The sequence below is a fragment of the Thermobia domestica genome, chromosome 11, assembly GCF_964235325.1.
Source record: "Thermobia domestica chromosome 11, izTheDome1.hap1.1, whole genome shotgun sequence".
In the NCBI taxonomy this organism is placed as follows: Eukaryota; Metazoa; Arthropoda; class Insecta; order Zygentoma; family Lepismatidae; genus Thermobia; species Thermobia domestica.
Genome location: NC_137464.1, coordinates 237,849,409 through 237,873,375, shown reverse-complemented (window position 1 = coordinate 237,873,375; position 23,967 = coordinate 237,849,409). Strand labels below are relative to the sequence as shown.

The following is a 23,967-nucleotide window of genomic DNA, read 5'->3' as shown; positions in this document are numbered from 1 at the left end:
TGAACTTTGTAGCTTTTGGTTACGTGTGCGCTGTGAGTATGAAGGGTTGTCTAAAAAGGCACTGCAACATTTGATGCTTTTCCCTACCACTTACTTATGTGAGCAGACTTTTTCTGATCTTTGCAGTGTTAAAATTTTAAAGTGAAATCGTCTTAATCAGGGTGTCCACTCTCAAAGCGTTTTGAAATTCCCGGTTTTTCCGTCTCGACTAGATAAATTCCCGGTTATAACGGGCACTAAAAGACGAATATTTTACGAAAGAGGCGGAAGGATTATTATTTAGTTCCCACCCGAACAATATAAAATTATGATATAGAAATAAATTATATTATATTTTCTTACCTGTTTTCGTTACTTCCCGATAAGTGCATTGATTTTTTCTTCTAGAAGAGCAGCTTTTTTTTTTTTTTTTTTTGTTGTTGTTGTTGTTGTTGTTGTCTCAGCAATTACCTTTGCTTTTTTAGCTTCCAATTCCAGTCTTTATCGCGTTACACGTTTTCTCTCTCTTTCCTTTTTTTCCTTTTCACTCAAATCCTTCGCCTTTTTCTTCAAATGTTCAGTATATCGAGCATGTGTATTTCTGGCCGCATGTATCATATCTTTCCTGATTTTAATTGACTCCAATCCACTTAATGCACTCACACCACCACACACTTGTCTCATGGCAATAAGGCTCTCCTGTTTGATTCTCAAAAATGCACTCAGAATTCACAGAAAATCCTCTCTCTACTTATGCATTTCCATGTGACAATATCAAAATACATTGTATAAAATCATTGAGTTCTCGTACACTGTCCTCACTGAATACGCTAAGAAGTTTAACATAAAATGCATCCAGACGCTTCTCCTTTCTTTTATACGTTCTGCAGTGATTAATAGATTCAGGTGACGAAAATACCTTCCGATATTGCCCCATAATTTTACCTGCTTTGCTTCCCGTAAACCATCGTTTAGCTACCATCTCCTTCAAAGATAATGTCAAACGCTTCTCCGCTAGTGTCAGGTTGTGACCAAAAGTACAGGATCAAGACACGAAATAGCTCGAGTAAGTTCGTATTTCAATGGCGACCTATCCATTATTTTACTAATCATCGCTGCGATAGCTTCTCTGCACGTTCGTCGCAGTGTTAGTTTGTCTAGATCCGTTATTTCCTTGATTCCACGCATGGCATCCCTACTTGCAAAGCCTATATCCACATCTTTAGCAGGAAGAAGATTGTTTGGATCTGATATATCTAGTTTTTGAACAGATGCACCTGCTTTATTAAGAACATCACCCTTCACTATTTTTTCCATTAATCTTTGTACGAGAGAAGTGAGCTCTTCATGCAAAAAGGGTTCCATGGGTTGGTCTGTTTGGAATTCGGTCAGAAATGGTTCCACCATTGAAGCAATAGTTGAGAAAAATGCTAATTTTGGTGCTAGCATTTTGTCGTGCATTTTTTTCTCTACAACTAAGAACGTTGTCGATCTAGGTGTTTTCTTGTCCTTCTTGACACACGCAATATATTTTTTTAAAATGAGGTACATCATTAATAACGCTCGAGATGCAACGTCACTGTAAAATAATAACTACTGCTAACTTATCTGGTGGTTAAAGATATCAGGAGATTGTAGAACCTGACCTATTACTAAACAAGCAATCCTAACTGCCAACTAGACAATCTCATTCCCGCCATTTACTGCTCGCATTCATCTTTACATTGTTATTCATTTTAAACAGTAATAATAATAAAGAATATATCAAAGAAACAATCCGTACTACTTAAAGTTGAATTATAGTTAAATAATTATCCATATTTTTTTTTTCTTAAAAGACCAAGGCCAAAACAAAAGACCGCACACATGATTGTTAACTACAATAGAGCGCTCTTTCAGGTTTCAAACAACCCCCTTTGACGCATCACTACTCTATTCTTTATTCTAAATACAAAACTAACATGGTCGATAAGCGAACCTCAACAATAGGATTCAAGCGATCGTCTGTTTCACGGTCGCCACGTTCACTTGCGATTCATCATTGATGCTGAATTCGGACGCCCCAAACGGTGGATACCGAAAGGATGACGCTAGATCCGACCCAACGGATCATGAATTCAGAAGCACCGAGTGACTTATCGGTAGAAAACAATTGAGCTACGCCTTTCGTTTTTAATTTTCGGCCTTCTTCGGCTATTATCATTGTTTCCCGGTTCTTTGGAGAAATTCACGGCTTATTCCCGGTTTTTTCCAGGTTCATGAAATTCCCGGCTATTTCCCGGTTTCCCGGTTTTTCCCGGTGGGTGGACACCCTGTTAATGTGGAATCGAACCTAAGAGTAATGGTGACAAAACTTATTCCAGATTTCAATGCAATTATGGAAAAATACACAGAATTTCATTCCTCACATTAGTGACCCCACATTTGAGAACATTGTTTATCAAATAGTCTTGAAAGTTACTGTAGTTTCAATTGAAGTTTCGCTCGCTAGAAACAATCATGCATCTTTAAAAAAAATATTATTGCATTTTTTTTTTTTTTTTTTTTTTTGTCAGTGATAATTCTAATTAATATATTTTTAATACCATTGAAATTTCAAATAGCAATGGAAGGGGGTCCGCAGATCACTCTCTGAATGGACAGGGGGTCTGCGTTATTGGAATGATGAGAACCACTGATCTACACCTTTCACGAACCATATGATTCATTTGTTCACCAAGATCATCTGCCGCCACATTTTCATTTTTGGTTACTTTCGCCGTGTGCGTCAGTAAGTACATCTTTAGACTTTCTGAGCACTTGTGGACACGACAATCACTTATAAAGTTCTCACTGTAATCCTTACTTACTCGACGATGAAGTGCAACTGTATTATGCCGTTCCGCTTACACCACGTACTTCACACTTGGCGGGCGCTTCGATTGTACTCAATCTTTTTTCATCTTCGCTATTCCACAACAACGATTTAACGGAAGAGGTCGGGTAGCCAATGCCCAATGGACAACTTTGTCGTATCCCCCTTTTCGTCATCTCCTGTGGCGGCTACTAGCATGACGAAAGCACACAGGATGGTTAATAGGATATGGCCTAAACAGGATGGTTAATAGGATATGGCCTAAAATTATCATTAACTGTTAATTTTAATTTCTACTTAACTAAAATATTGGAATAGATATCAGTTGATAGAGCTGAAATAAATAGCATGCTTGAGGTTAAATTTTCATGTGTTTTCGAGAAAATAATAATAATAATAATAAAAAGAACTTTTGAAGCGCTAGAAAGTGTTATTCATTGCCAACAAAAACTGATTTTTTTTTTTTTAATTTGCTGGAAGAAACTGTTATTTGTTTTTGTACTGTACGAGGTGGTATCAAAAAGTTTCGAGACTAATTCTGCAATACGCCAACAGATGGTAGCGCAAGGCTGCACACACACACAGGGAGCACCGACCTTCAGTATGTTAGTATGCCAAGAGACATCGTTCTGTGTACATCAGGAGCTGTGCAGATGATGCTTCTCTCACCACGTGCGTTACTGCGTGTGCTATTTCATCATGGACAGCAAGTTAGAACAACGAGCTAACGTGAAATTCTGTGTGAAACTGGGCAAATTCGCCACAAAGATGTTTCACATGATTCGGCAACTGCATGGCGATGCTTCAATGAGTCGTTCAAGATATTTTGAGTGGCACGCGCGCTTCAAGAGCGGAAAAGCATCACTGGAAGACGACGAAAGATCACGACGACCTTCAACAGGAACAACACTCGAAAATGTTGAAACCATTCGGCCACTTATGCATGAAGTTCATCGGAGAACAATCCCCAACATTACTCCCATTGTCAGTGTGTCATACGAAACAATGCAGGCAATCCGCACGTGTGTTTGACCATGCACCGTGTTGCTGCCAACTTCGTCCCCAGACTGTGACCCAGGAGAAAAAACACCGCGTCGATGTCTACCAAGATCCTTGTCAGCGTCACATGGATTACCCATCCTTCATGTCGAGGATTACTACCGGTGACGAAACTTAGGTGCATGGGTAAGATCCTGAGACAAAAAGCAACAGTCTTCACAATGGAAGACTCACCATGTCCACGACCGAAAAAGATGACCCAGGTCCGTAGTTCGACCAAATGCTCGTTGTTCTAACTTACTGTCTATGATGAAATCGCAGACGAGGTATAGCACCAGGTGCGGAGCTCCTAGTGTATATAGGACGATGCCTCTTGGCCCACTAACTTATCAAGATCAGTGCTCCCTGTGCCTGTACGTGCAGCCTTCCGCTGCTATCTATTTGCGTGTTACGGAACTAGTCTCGAAACTTTTTGATACCACCTAGTATGTCTAGCAAAATACATCTATCTAACATATTGTTATTTGTCTTTTCCTAACGGTGACATAGTCTTTACGCATATACAAAACAAGAGATTGTTAAACTCAGAATAAAGAAAGTAAGCTAAAGAGAAAAAGAAAGAAGGAAACAAAAAACTTACCAAAAAGTAGGTGGTCCAAATTAGAAGGTTCTGGCTCATGAGATTCTTGTATGCTCATGCTTCTTTTCAGTTCCTCTGTCGGTGAATGCGAGTGCGCCTTCCCGTCTCCCACCGTTGCGGTATCATTGGATGTCTGACGGCGAAGTCGCGGATGCATATGAAGATCATCCTTTGTTCGGGGGACTTGGGGCATTAGCTACAAATCAATAAAAAAAACATCTCTCAAGTAAAAATTAAAAATTCCATTAAGTGTAAATTTCGACTGCACTGAGAATAAAATTTAAAAAAAATTAAAAATGTACCATGTACGAAACGTACCTAAAAATATATAGTTACTGCCAGCCTTAGTTACGAAAACCTGACTAAAGTTGAAAACTTCAGCGGAAAATAGTGTCAAAATGAGTAATAAGATGTATTTTTTTTTTTATAGAAAAGTTTATAAAGGGTGTTCCATAAAGAACTCAACTTCTGCTCTAGTAAGTTGGCAGCACTGAATGTTATACAATTTTCTTCTGCTGCCTTTCAGAATTCGTTGCATGCTGGTTCTGGTAATATTAAATTATTGTGAACGTCGGCGAACTTACAGCAACATTATCACTTACGGTGACGGTGCTTTCCGCAAAATGACTAACACGAGGACACGGAGTTTGATGTCCACAACCAAACCTGTTTTCTCAAATTTAGCAATCAGTCTAATCACAGTCGACTTATTCGGTGCATTACGTTGACCAAACATTCCATGGAATTTGCGAATAATCTCAGCGCAACATTCACCACATTTCTCATAAACGCTGATTCCGTCCGTCGTGTATCGACCGCTGTTCCGTCCGTCGTGTTTCGACCGCTGTTCCGTCCGTCGTGTTCCGACCGCTATTCCGTCCGTCGTGTTTCGACTGCTGTTCCGTCCGTCGTGTTTCGACTGCTGTTCCGTCCGTCGTGTTCCGACCGCTGTTCAGTCCGTCGTGTTTCGACCGCTGTTCCGTCCGTCGTGTTCCGACCGCTGTTCCGTCCGTCGTGTTCCGACCGCTGTTCCGTCCGTCGTGTTTCGACCGCTGTTCCGTCCGTCGTGTTCCGATTGCTGTTCCGTCCGTCGTGTTCCGACCGCTGTTCCGTCCGTGCGGAAAGTGTTTCATTCCTACCAGTAGAGAAAACAGATGAGGATCATGGGCTACTAGGTATTCCGTGACTACTAACCCACAAATGCAATAGATGAAACTCCTGTAACATTTAGAACTGCCAATTTATTAGAACAGAAATCGCGCGGACATTTCAAAAGTTGCATTCTTTATGGGACACCCTTTAGTTATAAGTTAAACGAATTTCACTCTTTTCACCTACTTCTTCGTGTTTTTCAGAATCGTACAAAAATCGAAGATTAGTACTGAATTTTATTTAAGTTTTTTTTCTTTTGAATTTAACAATATTTTGAAATAATAAAGAAAACCAGAAACGTGTCTAATTTAGTGGATCGGTAATTAATATATTAATATTGTGATGATCACTTTTGAAAAAAAAAAGTTTCTATTAGTAAAGGTTCCCATCAAGTCCATAAACTGTTGGTCCTAAGTTTTTATAGTACAATTTCTCATTTTTCCAGTTTAAAAACTCGATCTACTTGATTAGTTTAAGAGGGCAACATTACAAGCAAAAGAAAGGAGGAAAGAAAGAAAACAGAACGCACATTCTCCAATCTCTCGCGGTTAACTACTACTAACTGGTACAGGGTGTCTACTAAAATTCCACAATCAAATTTCGTGACCTTTTCTTTACACATCATAAAATTCCCTAACATTTTTAAGAGCGAATTTGGGTGCGAATTAGGCCGAATTTTCATCCATGCAATACAAACGTACTTTGCTTACGATTTGGTAGCGTCTAAAGCCGACCATAGACATTTTTGGTGTTGAATTTTGATGTTTTATAGAACAAAACTTTCCAATCTGTACTTACATTTGCACAGTTTTAAAAAAAATCGTGACCCAAAAGCTAAATTTCGTAACTTTTTCGCGCCTTTCATGACCGTTTTCTGATCTCGTGACTTTTTCGTGACATTTGTGACCGATAGACACCCTGTGGTATTCATATTTTAAAATTAATGGAAGACAAATCACGAGTTACTTTTCGAAATTAACTCCAGTTTACACAATACGAACTGTGTGCAACACTTGACTATTCTTTTCTTGTTTTGTAGGCAAAATCAAAAATGAAATCTTTCAGTTTTACGTCCCACGATTATGCCGATTAGGCTAAAGGAGACGGTGATGATGAAAAATGAATGAAATGATGGAATGAAGAAAGTGGGAGGAAACGGGAGAACCCCGAGAAAACTTACGCACACAGTATTTGTGCACCACAAGGGTGAACCAGGGACCTCGTTAACCAGGGGTAAACGCTACACCACTGCAGCCACCGCGGCCCCTCAGGCAAAAGTAAGTGAAGATCTTGAAATATAACTAGCCACTTTTGAATTAGGGAACAAACAGCTAATTCGAAACAAACACTCTTAACTTTTTTACTTACAAAGATTAATAGATTAGTATTTACACGAGGAAGAATCTGAAAATAAGTTTCCCAGGTGATTGTGGACAGAGGTGGAGATGCAAGACCAAAAATAGCGTGTAACCAGACGTATCTTTATTTTTCCACATAAGTACCACATAAATTGAGACATTTGTCATACCGGTCTATAAGCTTCAAAAACCCTTTCAGGAAAAATTCAGGTCTCTGCCTGCATATGGGTCGAACAGCTTCTGTGACTTCAGCATTGTTTTCAAAGCGCCTGCCACCGAGAGTCTTCTTCAAAGCCGGAAACAGATGTCCCTGGGTGCGAGATCAGGACTGTATGACGGATGGGCAAAGCGCTCCCACCCAAGAACTGCTATATGATTTTGCGTTGCCGTCGCTGAGTGTAGTCTTGCATTGTCATCCAACAACATATCTCCAGGTGGTTATGGATTTCTGTTCCCGATACGCCATGTGCCCATTAATAGCGGACAACCGCTCGCACTTCCTCCTCAGACCACGACGTCAAAACGCACCTTCTCTCCATAGCTACCAGGCTCAGACTGAGAGACTCGTTTCCGCTTTACGCAGGCGCTGCGACAGCGCCATCTGCATGATCGCGCGCAAACGATACCTACTTGTTTCTGGGTGTGATCCGCGTGCAACCGCTGTCTTGTTTCTCTCACTGCTGTTCGCTTTAATGGGGAAAACTTATTTTCGGACCCCCCCCCCCCCTCATATATACTACATGCACACAAGTAATAAAGATAAATTGTAAAAACTTCACAGAAAATATCGAACATTTTGTACAATAAGTTCACTAGAAAAAGCATTATCACACACTTTTTCTAGGTTTGTCAGGTTCATGACAATATTGTAACAATTTATGCACCTGAATTTAACGCAGGACAGAGAAACAGCTACCAGAAACAAATTAAAAACTCAAAAGCACATGTCATCCTGCCCGATGAACTGAAGTTCAAATGATGCAAGGTTTACTGCGATTGCATCAACTATATAATGATACCAACCTGTGCATTATTTATGAAATGGTCATCGTATTTTAATAACACACTTAAATGTTTTAACGGAAAACGTAATTTAAGAACTAATGACTTATGAAAATCCATAGCAAAACACATATACAGGGTATTTCAAAACAACACCGACAACGTTTGGGAAGTGATACCTGATGCCAAGATAAGATAAAAAGTATAGACCAACGTGGGTGCACAAATGCTTCCTTTCGGAGTTATAGGCTGCTGAAAATATGAAAAAATGAACTTTAAAGATCCATAGCTTCAAGACTATGGAACCTACCATAATCGGGTCAAGGCTTCACTTAGGAATTAACATGTGCTGTGTACTATCCAAAAATACATGTTTCAGAATCCTAAGGTACTCACGCAACAATTTTTATACAGGGAGTTTGGCTACGGGCACATAATTTGAAGTACTAACCAACTACCTCTACAAAAATTGTTGCGAAAGTACCGCACGACTCTGTAACATAAATATTTGGATAGTGCACATATTAATTCCTAAGTGAAGTCTTGACCCGATTATGGTAGGTCCCATAGTTTTGAAGCTATGGACCTCTAAAGTTATTTTTTTTTTCATATTTTCGGCAGCCTATAACTCCGAAAAGAAGCATTTGTGCACCCACATTGGTCTATACTTTTTGACTTATCTTGGTGTCAGGAATCACCTCTTAAACGTTGCTGGTGTTGTTTTGAAATACCCTGTGCATATATACTTTAATTTACCTCATTTGTGGACGTCTTCTGAACAGCTGATTTATGCCTCCGTCGTAAAGGTATGAATTCCGACTCTGGCATTCCTTCAGAAGGGCTTGGCTCTATATTAAAGAAAGAAAGAATATTCACCAAAGCAACCACTAAAGTACATATATGTTCCAAATTCCACTACATATTGTATCAGAATTTTATAAGAGCAAATTAAGACAAAAAAAAAATCTTTGGTTTAATATCCCGTGGCTATCTGCAAGCTGAAGTATTACTAGATTGATGAGAAGTGGAACTAAATGATCATAAAGAAGAATGAAAATTAAACACAATTGTATCCGCTAAATTCTACAATATATTACAAGCGTTTAATGTGCAAGGTATCATTTCTGACCTTGCTATAGAAATCGTTTATCTTATTCATTGTTTTTAATATTAAAGTAATAATAAGCGTAATTTATGTTTTAGTTACACATGGGCCTGATCAAATCACACGATCTTCGTCACAAACCCTTTATCCTCTTTTACTATGTACTGAAACCATTTACAAAACTGCAATAGCCGATCAGGATCGTCATTATTCATTGTTTGCAATAATCTTGCGATGAACACTTTCCATTTGACCGTTGAGAATGTGTCATACTTGCACTGCTAACCTTTGTTTCACGTAGCATACTTCTGTAGTGAGGTTGCAAATTTTTTCAAAGAGTATGGCCATAAGAAGCACGACTCGTAACTGTACGAAGTCTTCAGAGTCTTCCCTTGTGCACATGACAAATGGTACCATCCGTCTCAAATTTCTTACAAAATCGAGTAACTGTCATGCGTGTAAGAGCTCCTGTTTCAAATTCACGTCACTACCGACGCTGAACTTAAACATTTCCAAACTTGTAATATCACTTTAAAATGGATTATCGTTTCCCAAATGTCAAGAGTGCACCGACTATTTTGTTTCACTATCATACGTTACTGTTCCAGTTATAAGAGCACCGACATCTGTTGAGGAAACACCCTACTACATACTGTAATAATAATTAAATTCAAAATACAATGAAATAAAATGACAATGAAATCTGAGTTTCACGTCCCACGATTATGCCTGTTAGGCTAAGAGAGACGATGATTAAAGCAAGCGAATGATGATGGAAAAATCAGTGGAATGAGAAAGCAGGAGAAAACGGGAATATTCCGAGAAATTCCACGAGCACAATGTTGTCCACCAGAATACTTACTTAGCCAGGGATCGAAACAGAAACCCCACGCACCCGAGTCACCGTGCCCCCCCCCCCCCTTTCCAATTCAATTTAACTTCCAAAATAATACGCAAGAGAATAGATAGCAAATAAAATTGAAAATCATGATAAACGATGCTGTAGTGACCAAGATATTTCAAGTAAACTGAAACATTCGATTTTAATTCCAAATTCATGTTTTCTCAGTAAAACGAAAGCTTCCAAGAGTTCTAGAAATTTAAAAAAAGCTCTATGTAAATCAACATTGAAACCGGAAGTACTATATTTTGTTTTTAGACATTACTGTTATTTGTTTTTTTTTTTTTTTTTTTAAAGATATTACAGAAAAGAAATATATTTATTTGTTTACTAATAATGCAAATTATGAATGCATTAAAACATCAAACAATACTTTCGACAAAGTAGGTATTTTCCAATATCTAGGATCAATGTAAACAGATAAAACTCATATCCACGAAGAAATTAAATGTCGACTGTGAGCAGAGAATTCGTGTTATTATTCAGTTCAAAATCTTTAGTCGTCGCGAATTCTGTCGGAGAATTTGAAGCTTAAAATATATATAAAATGAAAATCATGCCTATTATGATATATAGTTGTGAAACATGATTGCTTACTCTGAAGGAAGAACACAGAATGAAACTATTTGAGAATGAAATCCTGAGACGAATATTCGGATCCAAGACGAACGGGAATGGGGGAACTTCATAACGAGAAACTGCATAATTTATGTTATTTACCAAACACTGTTAGGGTCATCAAGTCTAGGAGGCTTAGGTGAGCAGATCATTTACACAGAATGGAAGAAAACAGAAACGCTTTCAAAGTGTTAACTGGAAATCCAATCGAGAAACCACATTAGGAAGACCTAAGTGCAGACGGGAGGACAATATTAACATGAAACTTGCAGAAATAGGACTATAAAGTAGAAACTGGATCCAGTTGGCTAAGGGCAGCAAGTTAACGGAGAGTTTTTGTGAACGCGGCATTGAACCTCCGGGTTCCTAAGGTCATACAGTTAGTTGGTTAGTTCATATTTCTTTTTAGGGGCTCTGTGAAAAGAAAATGAAATGATATATATAAGTTTTACGTTCCACGATTATGCCGGCTAGCCTAAAGAAGACAGTGATGATGAGAAATGAATGAAGAAAGTGGGAGGAAACGGGAGAACTCAGAGGAAACCTACGCACACGATGTTTGTCCACCACAAAATTTACTTGGCGCGAGCTGCGATCAAACCAGGAACCCCACGCGTCAGAGTTGAACACTCTACCACTGAGCCACCGCAGCACTACGGGCTCTGTGTGTTACATCATTTGGATTCTTTGTTCTCCTCCTTGTTTATTTATTTGTTGAAGCTTAGTGTACTATTTTAACACAGGACGTTATATGACACATGACACATGAACCTACAGTTTAAGGTGAAATCCGAACCACCATAATGTATTCAATACTCTCCCACCAGAATAGAATCCGAAACCATGTGGATCAAAAACGCGCGTTGGTTCCTATAATAGCTGGGAGAGCCCTAGCTTTCTACGTTTAATTCCTATAATTAGAACATATATGCTTCAAGTGATTTAAAATCTATTGTATTCCGTGTATCAATTCTAACAGGCAAACTATTTTCTAGTTCACTAAGAAAAAGTATATACTAAGAAAACCACTGGGCTATTGAGCAGAAACAACGGTGGTACTTTTATTTTCATTTTACTACGACAGTTAAGTCTTTGAGTAACATTGTACTCCGATATCAGAAATCTGGAGAAATATTGAAATAAAAAATTTACCTTTTCCTGATTTACAAAGAAGCCAGCACTTATCACAGAGACCATTCCGAAGAGCTTTCTGACTACATCCACTAGTCGTTATAGTAATTAGTTTGTTTCCCAAGAGCCAAGTCATGCTTTGTCCTCCAGAAAGAAGAAATTCTGCTGTTGGCATTCTGAAAAGAAAGAAATAAAAAACTATTAATATTCGCTCTTTGGCCAGTTTTCGCATATCATAATCCCCATTTTTACCCAGATAATAAAACAATCCATTTTGTATTGTGTCTTAAAAAAAAACTTCAACCCTGAACCTCAACTGATGCTCCCTCTAGTGAATAACTCCACCAAGCAGTTTTAAGATCGTCAGAACATTTAGATGAATTTAGCATTCCATTAAGGAAGTAACCCAATTACGTAAGACGTCCTCATTAATGGAAAGATTAGTAATATATTTCATTAACACAAAAGATTCTACACTGAATTTATATAAAGGCAGCATAAATAGACAATGGGTTTATATAGTACGTAACTGAAATCAAAAACTCTGATAAAAATTCCGCAATTATAGATTGGCGTCCAGATATCCACAGAAATTACTTTAGCAATAGACTAGAGGAAAATCAAATTCTAAGTATGGTAACACTGGATACTACTATTGAAAAATACAAATGGCAGCCACTATTGGCTGAGTTTTTTCAGCTTATTAATACTCCCTATCTCAAACTTGAAACTTACAGCTTTACTATTACTCATTGTATTTTAGAAATAGCGATATACCTTCCAGCAACTTAAGAAGAAATCAGAAGAATGTGAACAAAAATAGTTCAGTAATAATGGACTGACATAGTATGACGTTATATCCTCCTCGCTACCATTGTGATCGCCATTTTATTTTCTAAACAATACTGGCTAAGGGCCTAAATACAAAGCGAAAATAGTGATATTAATGTACTGACTGCTAACACTAGAGTAAGAGAAATATTTTTATTTAAAAAAAATCACATGAATGAAGCAAAAAATTAAGAAAAGAAAAGAAAAGAAAGAAAAAATAATTAGGTAAACAATATGTTAAAAATAGGAGAAGCATTAAAAGTGAAATTAAGCAGTTCCCATGCCCTGGGCAATGTTTCCCCTGATATCGTAAATTGTGTGTATTTATACATTTTGAAGTTACATTAAGTGTTAAAGTGTACACACTTTGCACATTGTCTGATAGTATACTTAAATAGTTCCTGAAAATTTTGGTTTCTCAGTATCGGTGGGACATATATTTTTTTTCAAATGAGAACAGAAATACTGTTTAACAGTTGTTAAAATCTATGCTGAGCAACCATTCTTGGATATTTTCTTATTATACTGCCATTATATATATATATATATATATATATATATATATATATATATATATATATATATATATATGTATATATATATTAAGATTATTCAGGAATATAAGAAAGGTCTAATGCATGTCCACCGATTAGAATTAGTTCAGATTGAAAATTTCCGGCGCACGCAAGACCACAATTCTGGTGCTTTCTTGTAATTTTGTAGCCATTAGACGAAGACCGCTCGGAAAGTAACCTCCGATTGGTTAAAAAAGATACACGAAAGTGTGAACCTAGGTTATCTTTTATCAAAATTGAGTAGGATGTAACTCTTTGAGACTCATACGTAACCCAGATTCTACTTGTTAGTATCTGGAACTAACAGTACTTTGTGACGCACCTATGATATGCAAGCGTGAGGTGTTGATGATTTGGGGATGTCCACTACTGTTTGTTTAACGGCCAAACAGAACCGTGATAAAAATGAAAAACGAGTCATTGCATTTGTAAATGTGTATTCATAATAGCTCTGAATTTAGTGTGTATCGTGTTGTTGTGTAGCCTGTCTGAAAGATAATAACTTGAATGTGTGTGTCAGTCTGAAACTAATATAGAGAGGTTTATGGTTGATAGGTACACTCATGTCCAAAATTATTGTCGCATGTCTATAAATATGTTGTTTTAGAAATATAACTTCATAACGAATTTGCCCGGTATTTCTTATAACGTTAGTATGTGTATAATCGGCAAAGATGTGTATATAGCAAATTTCATGTCAGAAAAGCAGTAAATAAGAACAATAAAACGAAAATAAAACATTATTGTCCATTTAGGAACATTTTGTTTTACTCATTGTAATTTTCGTATTTATAATTCTTTTCCTATGAAATTTACCAAAAATATATATTTCTCGAGTATACACATAATATCAGGATTAAAAGTACCCTGCAAAATCATTATCAAATTGTATTCTTACAAGAAGACAGTTATAGATATGCGACAATCATTTTGAACATAAGTGTACATACCTTCACGCCGTGTAATATCACCTTGTGATGAAAACGAGGTATACAGCTACAGGTTTTTTTCAGAGTATTAATCTAAGCTTTTTACCACGTTAATTCTACTAGTCATTAAATGAAGTTCTCGTTGTATTACTGCTGAGATTTCTGATCCTCTATTTCACACTACCAATTTCACTCTTCCTTCAGGAAGTAACCTAAGACTTATATACTAATGGAAAGTGCTGACTTGCTGTAATGCAGTTTTCATAATCTGGTTGATATCTCACACGTGCTCCCAAGATTCTTGATGAAATCTTGATCAAACAAAAATCTCCCTGACATCATTCATTTTGACATCACACCAAAATGAAATATCTTTTAACATGCTGTCCGATGGTTGTGTAGTTGTTTACAAACAGATTATTTATGATCACGTTACGAACGAGTTTCTACAATGACATACATTTCCAAACATACTCTTGTGACACACAAATACATAACAGAAAAGAGATTAATAATATTGTAAAATATAGCTACCCTTTGTTTTTCCAAACTTCTGAGCATGATTAAATTTGAAGACTATGGCTTCACAAAAGTAAAGAAGAAGACTTTATTATCTACATCTGAAAACTACTTTTTTTGCTCTATATTTCAACTCAGTTTCCATAAACATTCAAGCACTTATTATATCTCTACACTAGCTTAGAAATTTGGTCAGCACAAAAATCTTCCGCCTGTGACCGCTCCTCATCACCAAAGCGCTGAGATCCAAGCCACTTCTTCATATGCATCAAGATATGGTAATCACGATTTTCACGAACTTTTCCATCAATTTTCAGAGCGAGTTCATCAGTGACAACTGATGGCCTGCCATTCCTCTCTTCGTCATGAATGTTTGTTCACTTTTAAATGAACGAATCCATTCACGAACAACTCCTTCATTCATCACACTTGGTCCATACACAGTACAAAGTTCCCGATGAACAGCTGCTGCCGAATATTGTTTTGCCGTAAGAAAACGTATAACAGCTCGCATTTGGCGGGGTTTTCAATTGCAGCATACATTTTGAGACGCTACAAAAGTGGAACTAGTGATCAAGCAGCACACATTTTGAGACGTTACAAAAGTGGAACTAGTGATCAAGCAGCACACATTTTGAGACGCTACAAAAGTGGAACTAGTGATCAAGCAGCACACATTTTGAGACGCTACAAAAGTGGAACTAGTGATCAAGCAGCACACATTTTGAGACGCTACAAAAATGGAACTAGTGATCAAGCAGCACACATTTTGAGACGCTACAAAAGTGGAACTAGTGATCAAGCAGCACACATTTTGAGACGTTACAAAAGTGGAACTAGTGATCAAGCAGCACACATTTTGAGACGCTACAAAAGTGGAACTAGTGATCAAGCAGCACACATTTTGAGACGCTACAAAAGTGGAACTAGTGATCAAGCAGCACACATTTTGAGACGCTACAAAAATGGAACTAGTGATCAAGCAGCACACATTTTGAGACGCTACAAAAGTGGAACTAGTGATCAAGCAGCACACATTTTGAGACGCTACAAAAGTGGAACTAGTGATCAAGCAGCACACATTTTGAGACGCAACAAAAATGGAACTAGTGATCAAGCAGCACACATTTTGAGACGCTACAAAAGTGGAACTAGTGATCAAGCAGCACACATTTTGAGACGCTACAAAAGTGGAACTAGTGATCAGACAAAACTTCACTCTAATACCGCTACATGCAGACCGCTCACATCTGTGCAAAGATGGTAGCGCTGCCCTCACTATTTCACGCACAGTGACCAATCGGAGGTTACTTTCGAACGCGCCTTGTAATTGTGCACTCATATTCTAAAAGATAGGCGCAAGAAATATAAATGTGTTAATAGAATAAAGGATATTCTTAAATTAGATACTGTTTTTTCCTTTTGAAAAAAATAAACTATATCCGTGTATTTTCTTCTGCCAGCAGCTCGTTAATCTGCACGTTAGAGTCTTTATATTGGGTATAGTTGCTCTTTCTTATGAAATATTACTTGGTAATGGCAGTGACGTTAATTATGCGAATACCTCTCACTTCTTTTTCTCTGGTGCTCGCTTGTACAAATCAGTTCCTTAGATGTTCTCCTTTTTTTTTCTGAATTATAACTATTTTTTTTAAATAGTAGGCTTATTATTAATCTATATCTTTTCTCATCAACGTTTTTTCGTCTTCAAAATGTTTTACAATTGTGGGTAATTTTGCAGCCATTTGTCTTGCTTATATTACCTTTCCTAATCCACGCATTTGTATAGAAAGTAACATGTCGATCACCATGATAACCGTCAGGAAATAAGGACAGCACTATTTCAGTCTATGTGAGAAAAATGCCTGATGATAACGGCAGAACAGTGCGAGGACGAAATGCATAGCAGTATATATAAGAAGAAAAAACTACACATTTAAGATAAATAACAATTTTATCGAATGTCCCAAAATTTACGCACGAAGTCACTTTGACAGAAAACATAAGTTTATAATTAAATATTGTAAATTTTTCATTGATTCATAAAGTATACAGTATAGGATTATGTATGAAATAGCATATCGGGTAAATGGCCTCCACAACTTTGCTAGCACATATACCTCTTTTGTTGAAATTTTCCATGACCGTTTTGTATAAATGTGGCTGAATTCCGTTGATACAGTGCTCAATTTCTTCCTTTAAGGCGTGGGTGGTCGTGGAATAAACCTTAGACTTCAAAAAATCCCACAGAAAAAAATTCAATGGCGTTAAATCACGTGATCTGAGCGATTAACAAAGCCATCAAGATGAAAATGAGCCCCATCAGTGAAGATGATTTTGTTCAAAAAATCAGTATCCACTTGTTCCAGAATCCATTCAACGAACTCTCTTCGCTGTGCGTGGTCAGTAGGCTTCAGTTCTTGAGTCAATTGAGCTTTGTAGACATGAAAGTGGAAAATTTTTCGTGAAAATACGCTGTAGAGAGATTCTCGAAATGTTCAATTCTTGACCGTTTGCCGAAAATATGTTCCGGGACTCTCAGCAACACTCTCACGAACTGTTTCGATGTTTTGTATTGAATGACTTATTGAAGGATGGCCAGTGTGTTTAAGGTCACAAACTGATCTAGTCTTCCTAATCTCTTCACAGTTGATGAAGATAAATCACTATTCCGACCATATTTTGTACAAAAATTGCGAACTGTAGCTGCCAAACCTTCATTATTTTTAAAATATTGCTTAACAATGAAGACGCATTGTTCTTTCATGTAGCGCTCAATTTTTAATAACCCTAAACTGTCAGCTATCAAGGGGGTCCTTGGGGTGGGGTGGGGGCACTTTACTGGACAAATGGCGCAAAACTCAAATTTTGCGTGAATTTTTGGACACCCTTTATTAAACTTCAGAAACAGTAAATATTTTGGTAGCTGCTAACATCGACTATTATAAGAACAAAAATCATATAAACGTTGTTAGTACAATTCTCAAAACTTTAGACTAATCGTAACAGCACGAAAACCAATTTTTACCTTCTTGGAAGTGCAGAACATGTAGAGAAGGTGTATCTTGCTAACAAATCAATGCAAGTCTCCGTTAATTCAACATGAAAATTCATTAGGGCTGCATCAATGGGTGGTCGAAGATCAACAGCATGTCCCTCGACCCTCGTTGTAGCGGATATAGGCCTTTCTCTTCTTCTACTGCCCTGCAAAAGGAAAACGAAAATGAAGTAAAATCTTTAGTGGTGTCACGTACCATGTTTATATCTTGTAGGTTGAAGGTCATGGTATAGGGGCACGAGTTTTTCGCACTAAGAATTTGAAAATTTCGCGTTTCGTTTTTCGTATTTCGCGTTTTGTCGAATTTTGTAGCTCTTGTGGAAAAGAATTCCCTGACATTTTTACGATTGTTTCTTTTATTCATAGATCACTATAAAAATAAACCATTATTACCTAAAAACAAAATACACTGAATATTTCACTTCGCATTGTCGATTTCACTTATAGAAAATTATATTTTTTAAAATCAAACTGAAGGAAAATCAGTAACTAAACTTATTATGAGTAGGAAAGTTTTGCTGTTTCCTGAAAACACATAAGTATAAGTTACACTTAAGCATGTTATATATTTCCACATTTTATTCCTTCATTTTGTACCTTTCTCACCAATCACTAGTCTATACTCTTAAACTCTCAAAATTGGCATTGCTTGTTGGAAGCCACACATATGTAAATGCATTTACAACGAACTTCAATCAATCATCACTTGGGAACTCCCCATCTAGCTGCGATGGTGATAGCTATCGCGCAACATGTTTCCATGTAGCCGTGTCCGAATCACCCAAAATGCACCGTTCTACCGTTCCGTCAGCGGAAAAATGATGTTTTGAAAGTAGTAAAAACGTATTTTTTAAATTTCGCGTTATATCACGTATTGTTAGAAATTTCGCGTTTTATCACGCAACGGAAACTAACAAAAACACACACAGAATATCATAAAACGTCAAGAAACTGAAAATTACTTACTTTTGACGCATTTCGTTTTATCGCGCATTGCGAAAAACTCGTGCTTCTAGTTATGGATGATAAGTACAAGTGAATGATGATGAAAGAATTGACGGAATGAGAAATTATAAGGGAATGGAAAAAATGTTAATGTTCATCAATTTGTATAATGCAGCAAGCTGGCTCAGTTGTAGAGCGCTTACCTCTGGTGCGTGGAGCTCCTGGTTCCATCCCCGGCCAAGTAGATATATCGTGTTCATGGGTTTTCTCGGGGTACTCCCGTTTCCTCTCACTTTCTCATTCCACCAATTCATCCATCATCACTGACGTCCCTTAACTATTGTCTTTCTTAGCCTAAAGGGCATAATCGTGATTTCATTTCATTTTAGTACAATGTAGTACTCATTCTTCGCGCAGACATTTTTTTTAAGGTCGGAGAACTTTTTTTCATATACAGCTTTGTTCACGAAATTCTTGGTTACCCACCTTGTTTAGAAGGCAATATTCTTGCAAGCGTACGTGAGAAATTCTAATATTTTAGCTCTAAACAAAGATCAATATTCATGCAAGCGTACGTGAGAAATGCTAATATTTTAGCTCTAAACAAAGATCAATATTCATGCAAGCGTACGTGAGAAATTCTAATATTTTAGCTCTAAACAAAGATCAATATTCTTGCAAGCGTACGTGAGAAATTCTAATATTTTAGCTCTAAACAAAGATCAATATTCACGCAAGCGTACGTGAGAAATTCTAATATTTTAGCTCTAAACAAAGACCAATATTCTTGCAAGCGTGCGTGAGAAATTCTAATATTTTAGTTCTAAACAAAGATCAATATTCATGCAAGCGTACGTGAGAAATTCTAATATTTTAGTCTAAACAAAGATCGATATTCTTACAAACGTACGTGAGAAATTCTAATATTTTAGTTCTAAACAAAGATCGATATTCATGCAAGCGTACGTGAGAAATTCTAATATTCTAGCCTAAACAAAGATCGATAATCTTGCAAGCGTACGTGAGAAATTCTAATATTTTAGCTCTAAACAAAGGTCTCAATTGGACAAAGAAAATCCACATTTGATTTAATTCCAACTGTAGGTAAGAATGCAAGGATTTTCAAAGACAGTTTTTTTTTAAAGAGTTTATACATTAAAAAAACTATCGCATCGATTACGAAAAAGAAACTCGCTCGAACACGAATTTAACTAATTTTCTAAAATTTGGGCTTTTTTTGGGTTTGAATTTTTTTCAAATTTTAAATTTACATATCGGTGGCATGTTGAGGTTTCAAATTTAAAAATCCAAATCCGGGCCGTGCAGATCTCATATTGTTTTTCTGCGCTGACAATAAATCTACTATAACAGCTTAATGCTAAGAAGTTGACACACAATACTCTTAACATAAATTATTGATGGGCCTTAATATTGCTCAATTCTAGCTTTGAAACTATGTATAACTTCTATAAAAATACTGCTCATTCTACCTTTGGATGTACGTATATCTTATATAAAAGTACTGCTCATTCTAGCTTTGGAACTACGTATATCTTATATAAAATATTCTAGCTTTGGAACTACTAAAAATATTGCTCATTCTAGCTTTGGATGTACGCATATCTTATATAAAAGTACTGCTCATTCTAGCTTTGGAACTACGTATATTTTATAAAAAATATTGTTCATTCTAGCTTTGGAACTACGTGTAACTTATATACAAAATACTGCTCATTCAAGCTTTGGATGTACGTATATCTTATATAAAAATACTACTCATTCTAGCTTTGGAACTACGTATATCTTATATAAAAATATTGCTCATTCTAGCTTTGGAACTATTAAAAATATTGCTCATTCTAGCTTTGGATGTATATATATATCTTATATAAAAGTACTGCTCATTCTAGCTTTGGATGTACGTATATCTTATAAAAAATATTGTTCATTCTAGCTTTGGAACTACGTATAACTTATATACAAAATACTGCTCATTCTAGCTTTGGAACTACGCTGCTCATTCTAGCTTTGGAACTACGTATATTTTATAAAAAATATTGCTCATTCTAGCTTTGGAACTACGTGTAACTTATATATAAAATACTGCTCATTCAAGTTTTGGATGTACGTATATCTTATATAAAAATACTACTCATTCTAGCTTTGGAACTACGTATAACTAATTATACGTCATTACTACTAATCTATATCACAGTTTCGGCAATATATTATAGCCTTTATAACACACGTCAATATTTGTTTTCTATTTACGATGCTCCTGAACTATAAAAAATTTGGTAATTAATTCTAAAATTACCAAAAAATATAAGAAAGGTGAAGAATTAAAAGAGGAACAGAAGAATCATAAATAGCTAACACAATATCCTTATTTGATTCTGATTTTGAGTTTAGCGTCTCTTTCAAGAGCTAGCAGCGAGACATGGCCTTATAGCTTAACGTCGGATCCGAACCATATGGGCTCCCACCGGGAATCAAATCGGGTTTTACGTGTCAAAAGGCGCGTACGCTGATCCCTTATCCACAAGGGAGCTCTAGTATTTTCTTACTGTAAATATACCTAACAAGCACATCATCTTCGCAACATACCATTACAGACTGAATCATTAACAAAGAATCTAAATATTTACCGTAAGAGGGTATGTTAATTTGTTTACACCCTATCCCTGTTACCCTTTTATGAATTTGAAAACGCTTATAGAGTTAAACGGAAAACTCGACGTGTAAACGAAAGAAGAATCAACTCAAGGTTAAATCTGACCAATAAATCTACTAGATTTCCCTTCCTTTTTATTCCTAATATTAGATTATATATTCGTTATATATATATATATATATATATATATATATATATATATATAAACTGTAAACTTGTTTACTTGCGCAGTTAGAATTACGAAACTTCTCTCTGCATGCACACAACAAATACTGAAATAAAATCAAAATTACACACACTAACCTGCTCTGTCAAACTAGAGCTTCTCTTACGATTTGATGAATCTTCATTCACGAGTTCTGGTTTCGAGATTTGACCCTCCTCAAATGGTCCCAAAACGTTGGCTTTTAATCCCTACAACAGAAGATAAAATTACTTTCTAATCAATAAAAATATGAAGGTTGAACTGAAAGTTTCGGGAATTTAGTATTAGGAAACTTGCAATATGTAGGAAATCGTTATATCTGTGATGTTTAATCTGCAAACAGCTTCTCAAATAACAATAGTTACTCTTTATTTTACAGCAACATTTGAAGTGAGGAAGTCGTGGAAAAAACAGCCCTGACCAAAGAGCAATGGACTTTCGACATGGTTTAACGGTAAAACGTGTCAGTCGAATGAGTGCTACGTTTGGCGATGAAGCCCCATCTAAGACAATCATTTATCGTTGGGTTCAGGAATTTAGATTTGGCTGCGACGACCTTAATGACGAAGTTCGTGAAGGTTGTCCAATGACAGGCATAGTGCAAGAGAACATGTCACTGTGTGTGCGCACTAATTGTGTGAGATCAGTATGTGATATATAATGAAATTCAGGCAAATTTAGGTATTGGAATTAGTCAAAAAGAAACTATTCGTTTTGATTATATATGTGTGTGAAAAAGTTATGTTCTCGTCGGATCCCCCAAAATTTAACTCAAGAGCCAAAACACGCCCGTGTAATGTGCTGGAACACTATGCTTAATGTTTAAGGCAGGAGAGTCAAATTTTATATGCAACATCATCACAGATAATGAAATGTGGATCTATTCATGTGAACCCGAAACTAAACAACAATCTGCTGTACGGGTGTTTCAAGATAAGTCAAAACCAACTAAAGTTGTTCGTTCATGCGGTGTTACAAAGCAAATGGTTCCTTTATTCTCCAGGAAATCGGGACATATTTCTACCAGTGCCATGGAGAATCGCAAAACAGTTAATACTGACTATCAATGGTTTGCCAGTAGTAGTCAAAACACTTTGATCCTACAACCCCAAACGTCGCATATTTACGCAAACGTAATAATACAAGCTCTCACAAAGTAGCTGAAACACTGGAGTTTCTGAACAGCGAAACTGTTGAACCCTACTTAAGCAACACATCTAGCCCCAAACAATTTACACAAAAATAAAATGCGTACGGAGGGATTACCAAGCTCAAAAGATGCAGCGCAAAGATACAAAATGTAGGTTTCTTATGTACCTAATGCCAAGCGGCATAACTGCTTCAACAATTGATTTATTCGAGTGGACAAATGTATTGCCGTCAAGGGCAAATGCGTTGAAAAGCAACACAAAAATATTTGCATTCTAGCTATCGTGTTTCTGTCAGTTTCCCGAAACTTTCAGTCCAACTTGCACATTTAATACAAGTATCAACAGGATAAATCATTAAATCGGATTAATGAGATAAATAAATAGACTTAAATCGCATGGACATTGATAATTTTTTTTCTCTAAATTCCTCAGATGTCAGAGGAAGATGTTTGGTAAAGTGAGAATGTGCTCTTGTCAGTCAATCAGTCCAGGATGTGCAGGAACATATGTCGTTATTATTATTATTATTATTATTATTATTATTATTATTATTATTATTATTATTATTATTATTATTATTATTATTATTATTAAAGCGCTCTCTGATAGACGATGTTTTCTGTCTTAAACATTAAATATTACTATTGTGGGCTCAATTTGGATTTAAACGGCATCGGAAGTGACATTCTTCATCTCAGCGACCCCGAAAACTATGGATTCGGCACTAATATCCGAACATTTTCAATCATTTTTTTAAAAAAAATATCTCCTTCCCTCCAATAAGTTGCACCGTCAAAGTGAAAGATAAAAACCTCCCCAGCCCGAACCTCATATATGTTGAAAATTTGATCGAGATCGGTAGGGTGGTTCAAAAGGTATTAAGTCACAAACGTAGCCAGTTTCATGTTTATGTATTTTTATATCTCTCCCCCCTTCCCTAAGTTGCACCGTGAAAGTGAAATGGTAAAAACGATCCCGGGCCCGAACCTAATCTATGTTCAAAATTTGATCGAGATCTATTAATAGTTATTAAGCCACAAACATAGTCACTTTCATTTTTATATATATAGATTATTATTATTATTATTATTATTATTATTATTATTATTATATTCACCATCCTTCCTAAAGTAACAGAAATTGAATTTCCTTATGTAAATCCATTTATGTTTCAATATAGATTGTAAGCCCTGCAAGTCCTACGATTGCGAGCTTCTAAAACTGGTGTTAAGTTTTCAAAGTAATATTTGAATAAGACCGTAAAATAATTACAAATCTAATATACATTTTACTTTTTTTTTTCTCATCTATCTTGAACTATATCCTAGAGATAAAAGAATG

General features: G+C 36.4%; 1 protein-coding gene across 2 annotated transcripts in view; it reads right to left on the bottom strand.

Annotated features, from left to right (window-relative positions):
- The window catches only part of gig (TSC complex subunit tuberin), a 121,428-nt gene that overhangs the window by 36,029 nt on the left and 61,432 nt on the right, over positions 1-23,967 (bottom strand). For both annotated transcript variants that reach the window (XM_081731841.1, XM_081731840.1), the window contains exons 17-21: positions 21,574-21,684; positions 17,622-17,797; positions 11,761-11,915; positions 8,741-8,832; positions 4,473-4,668 (exon numbers count right to left, since the gene is read on the bottom strand). In XM_081731841.1, the coding sequence (XP_081587967.1) occupies positions 4,473-4,668; positions 8,741-8,832; positions 11,761-11,915; positions 17,622-17,797; positions 21,574-21,684 (730 nt within the window). The remainder of the gene's footprint in view (positions 1-4,472; positions 4,669-8,740; positions 8,833-11,760; positions 11,916-17,621; positions 17,798-21,573; positions 21,685-23,967) is intronic.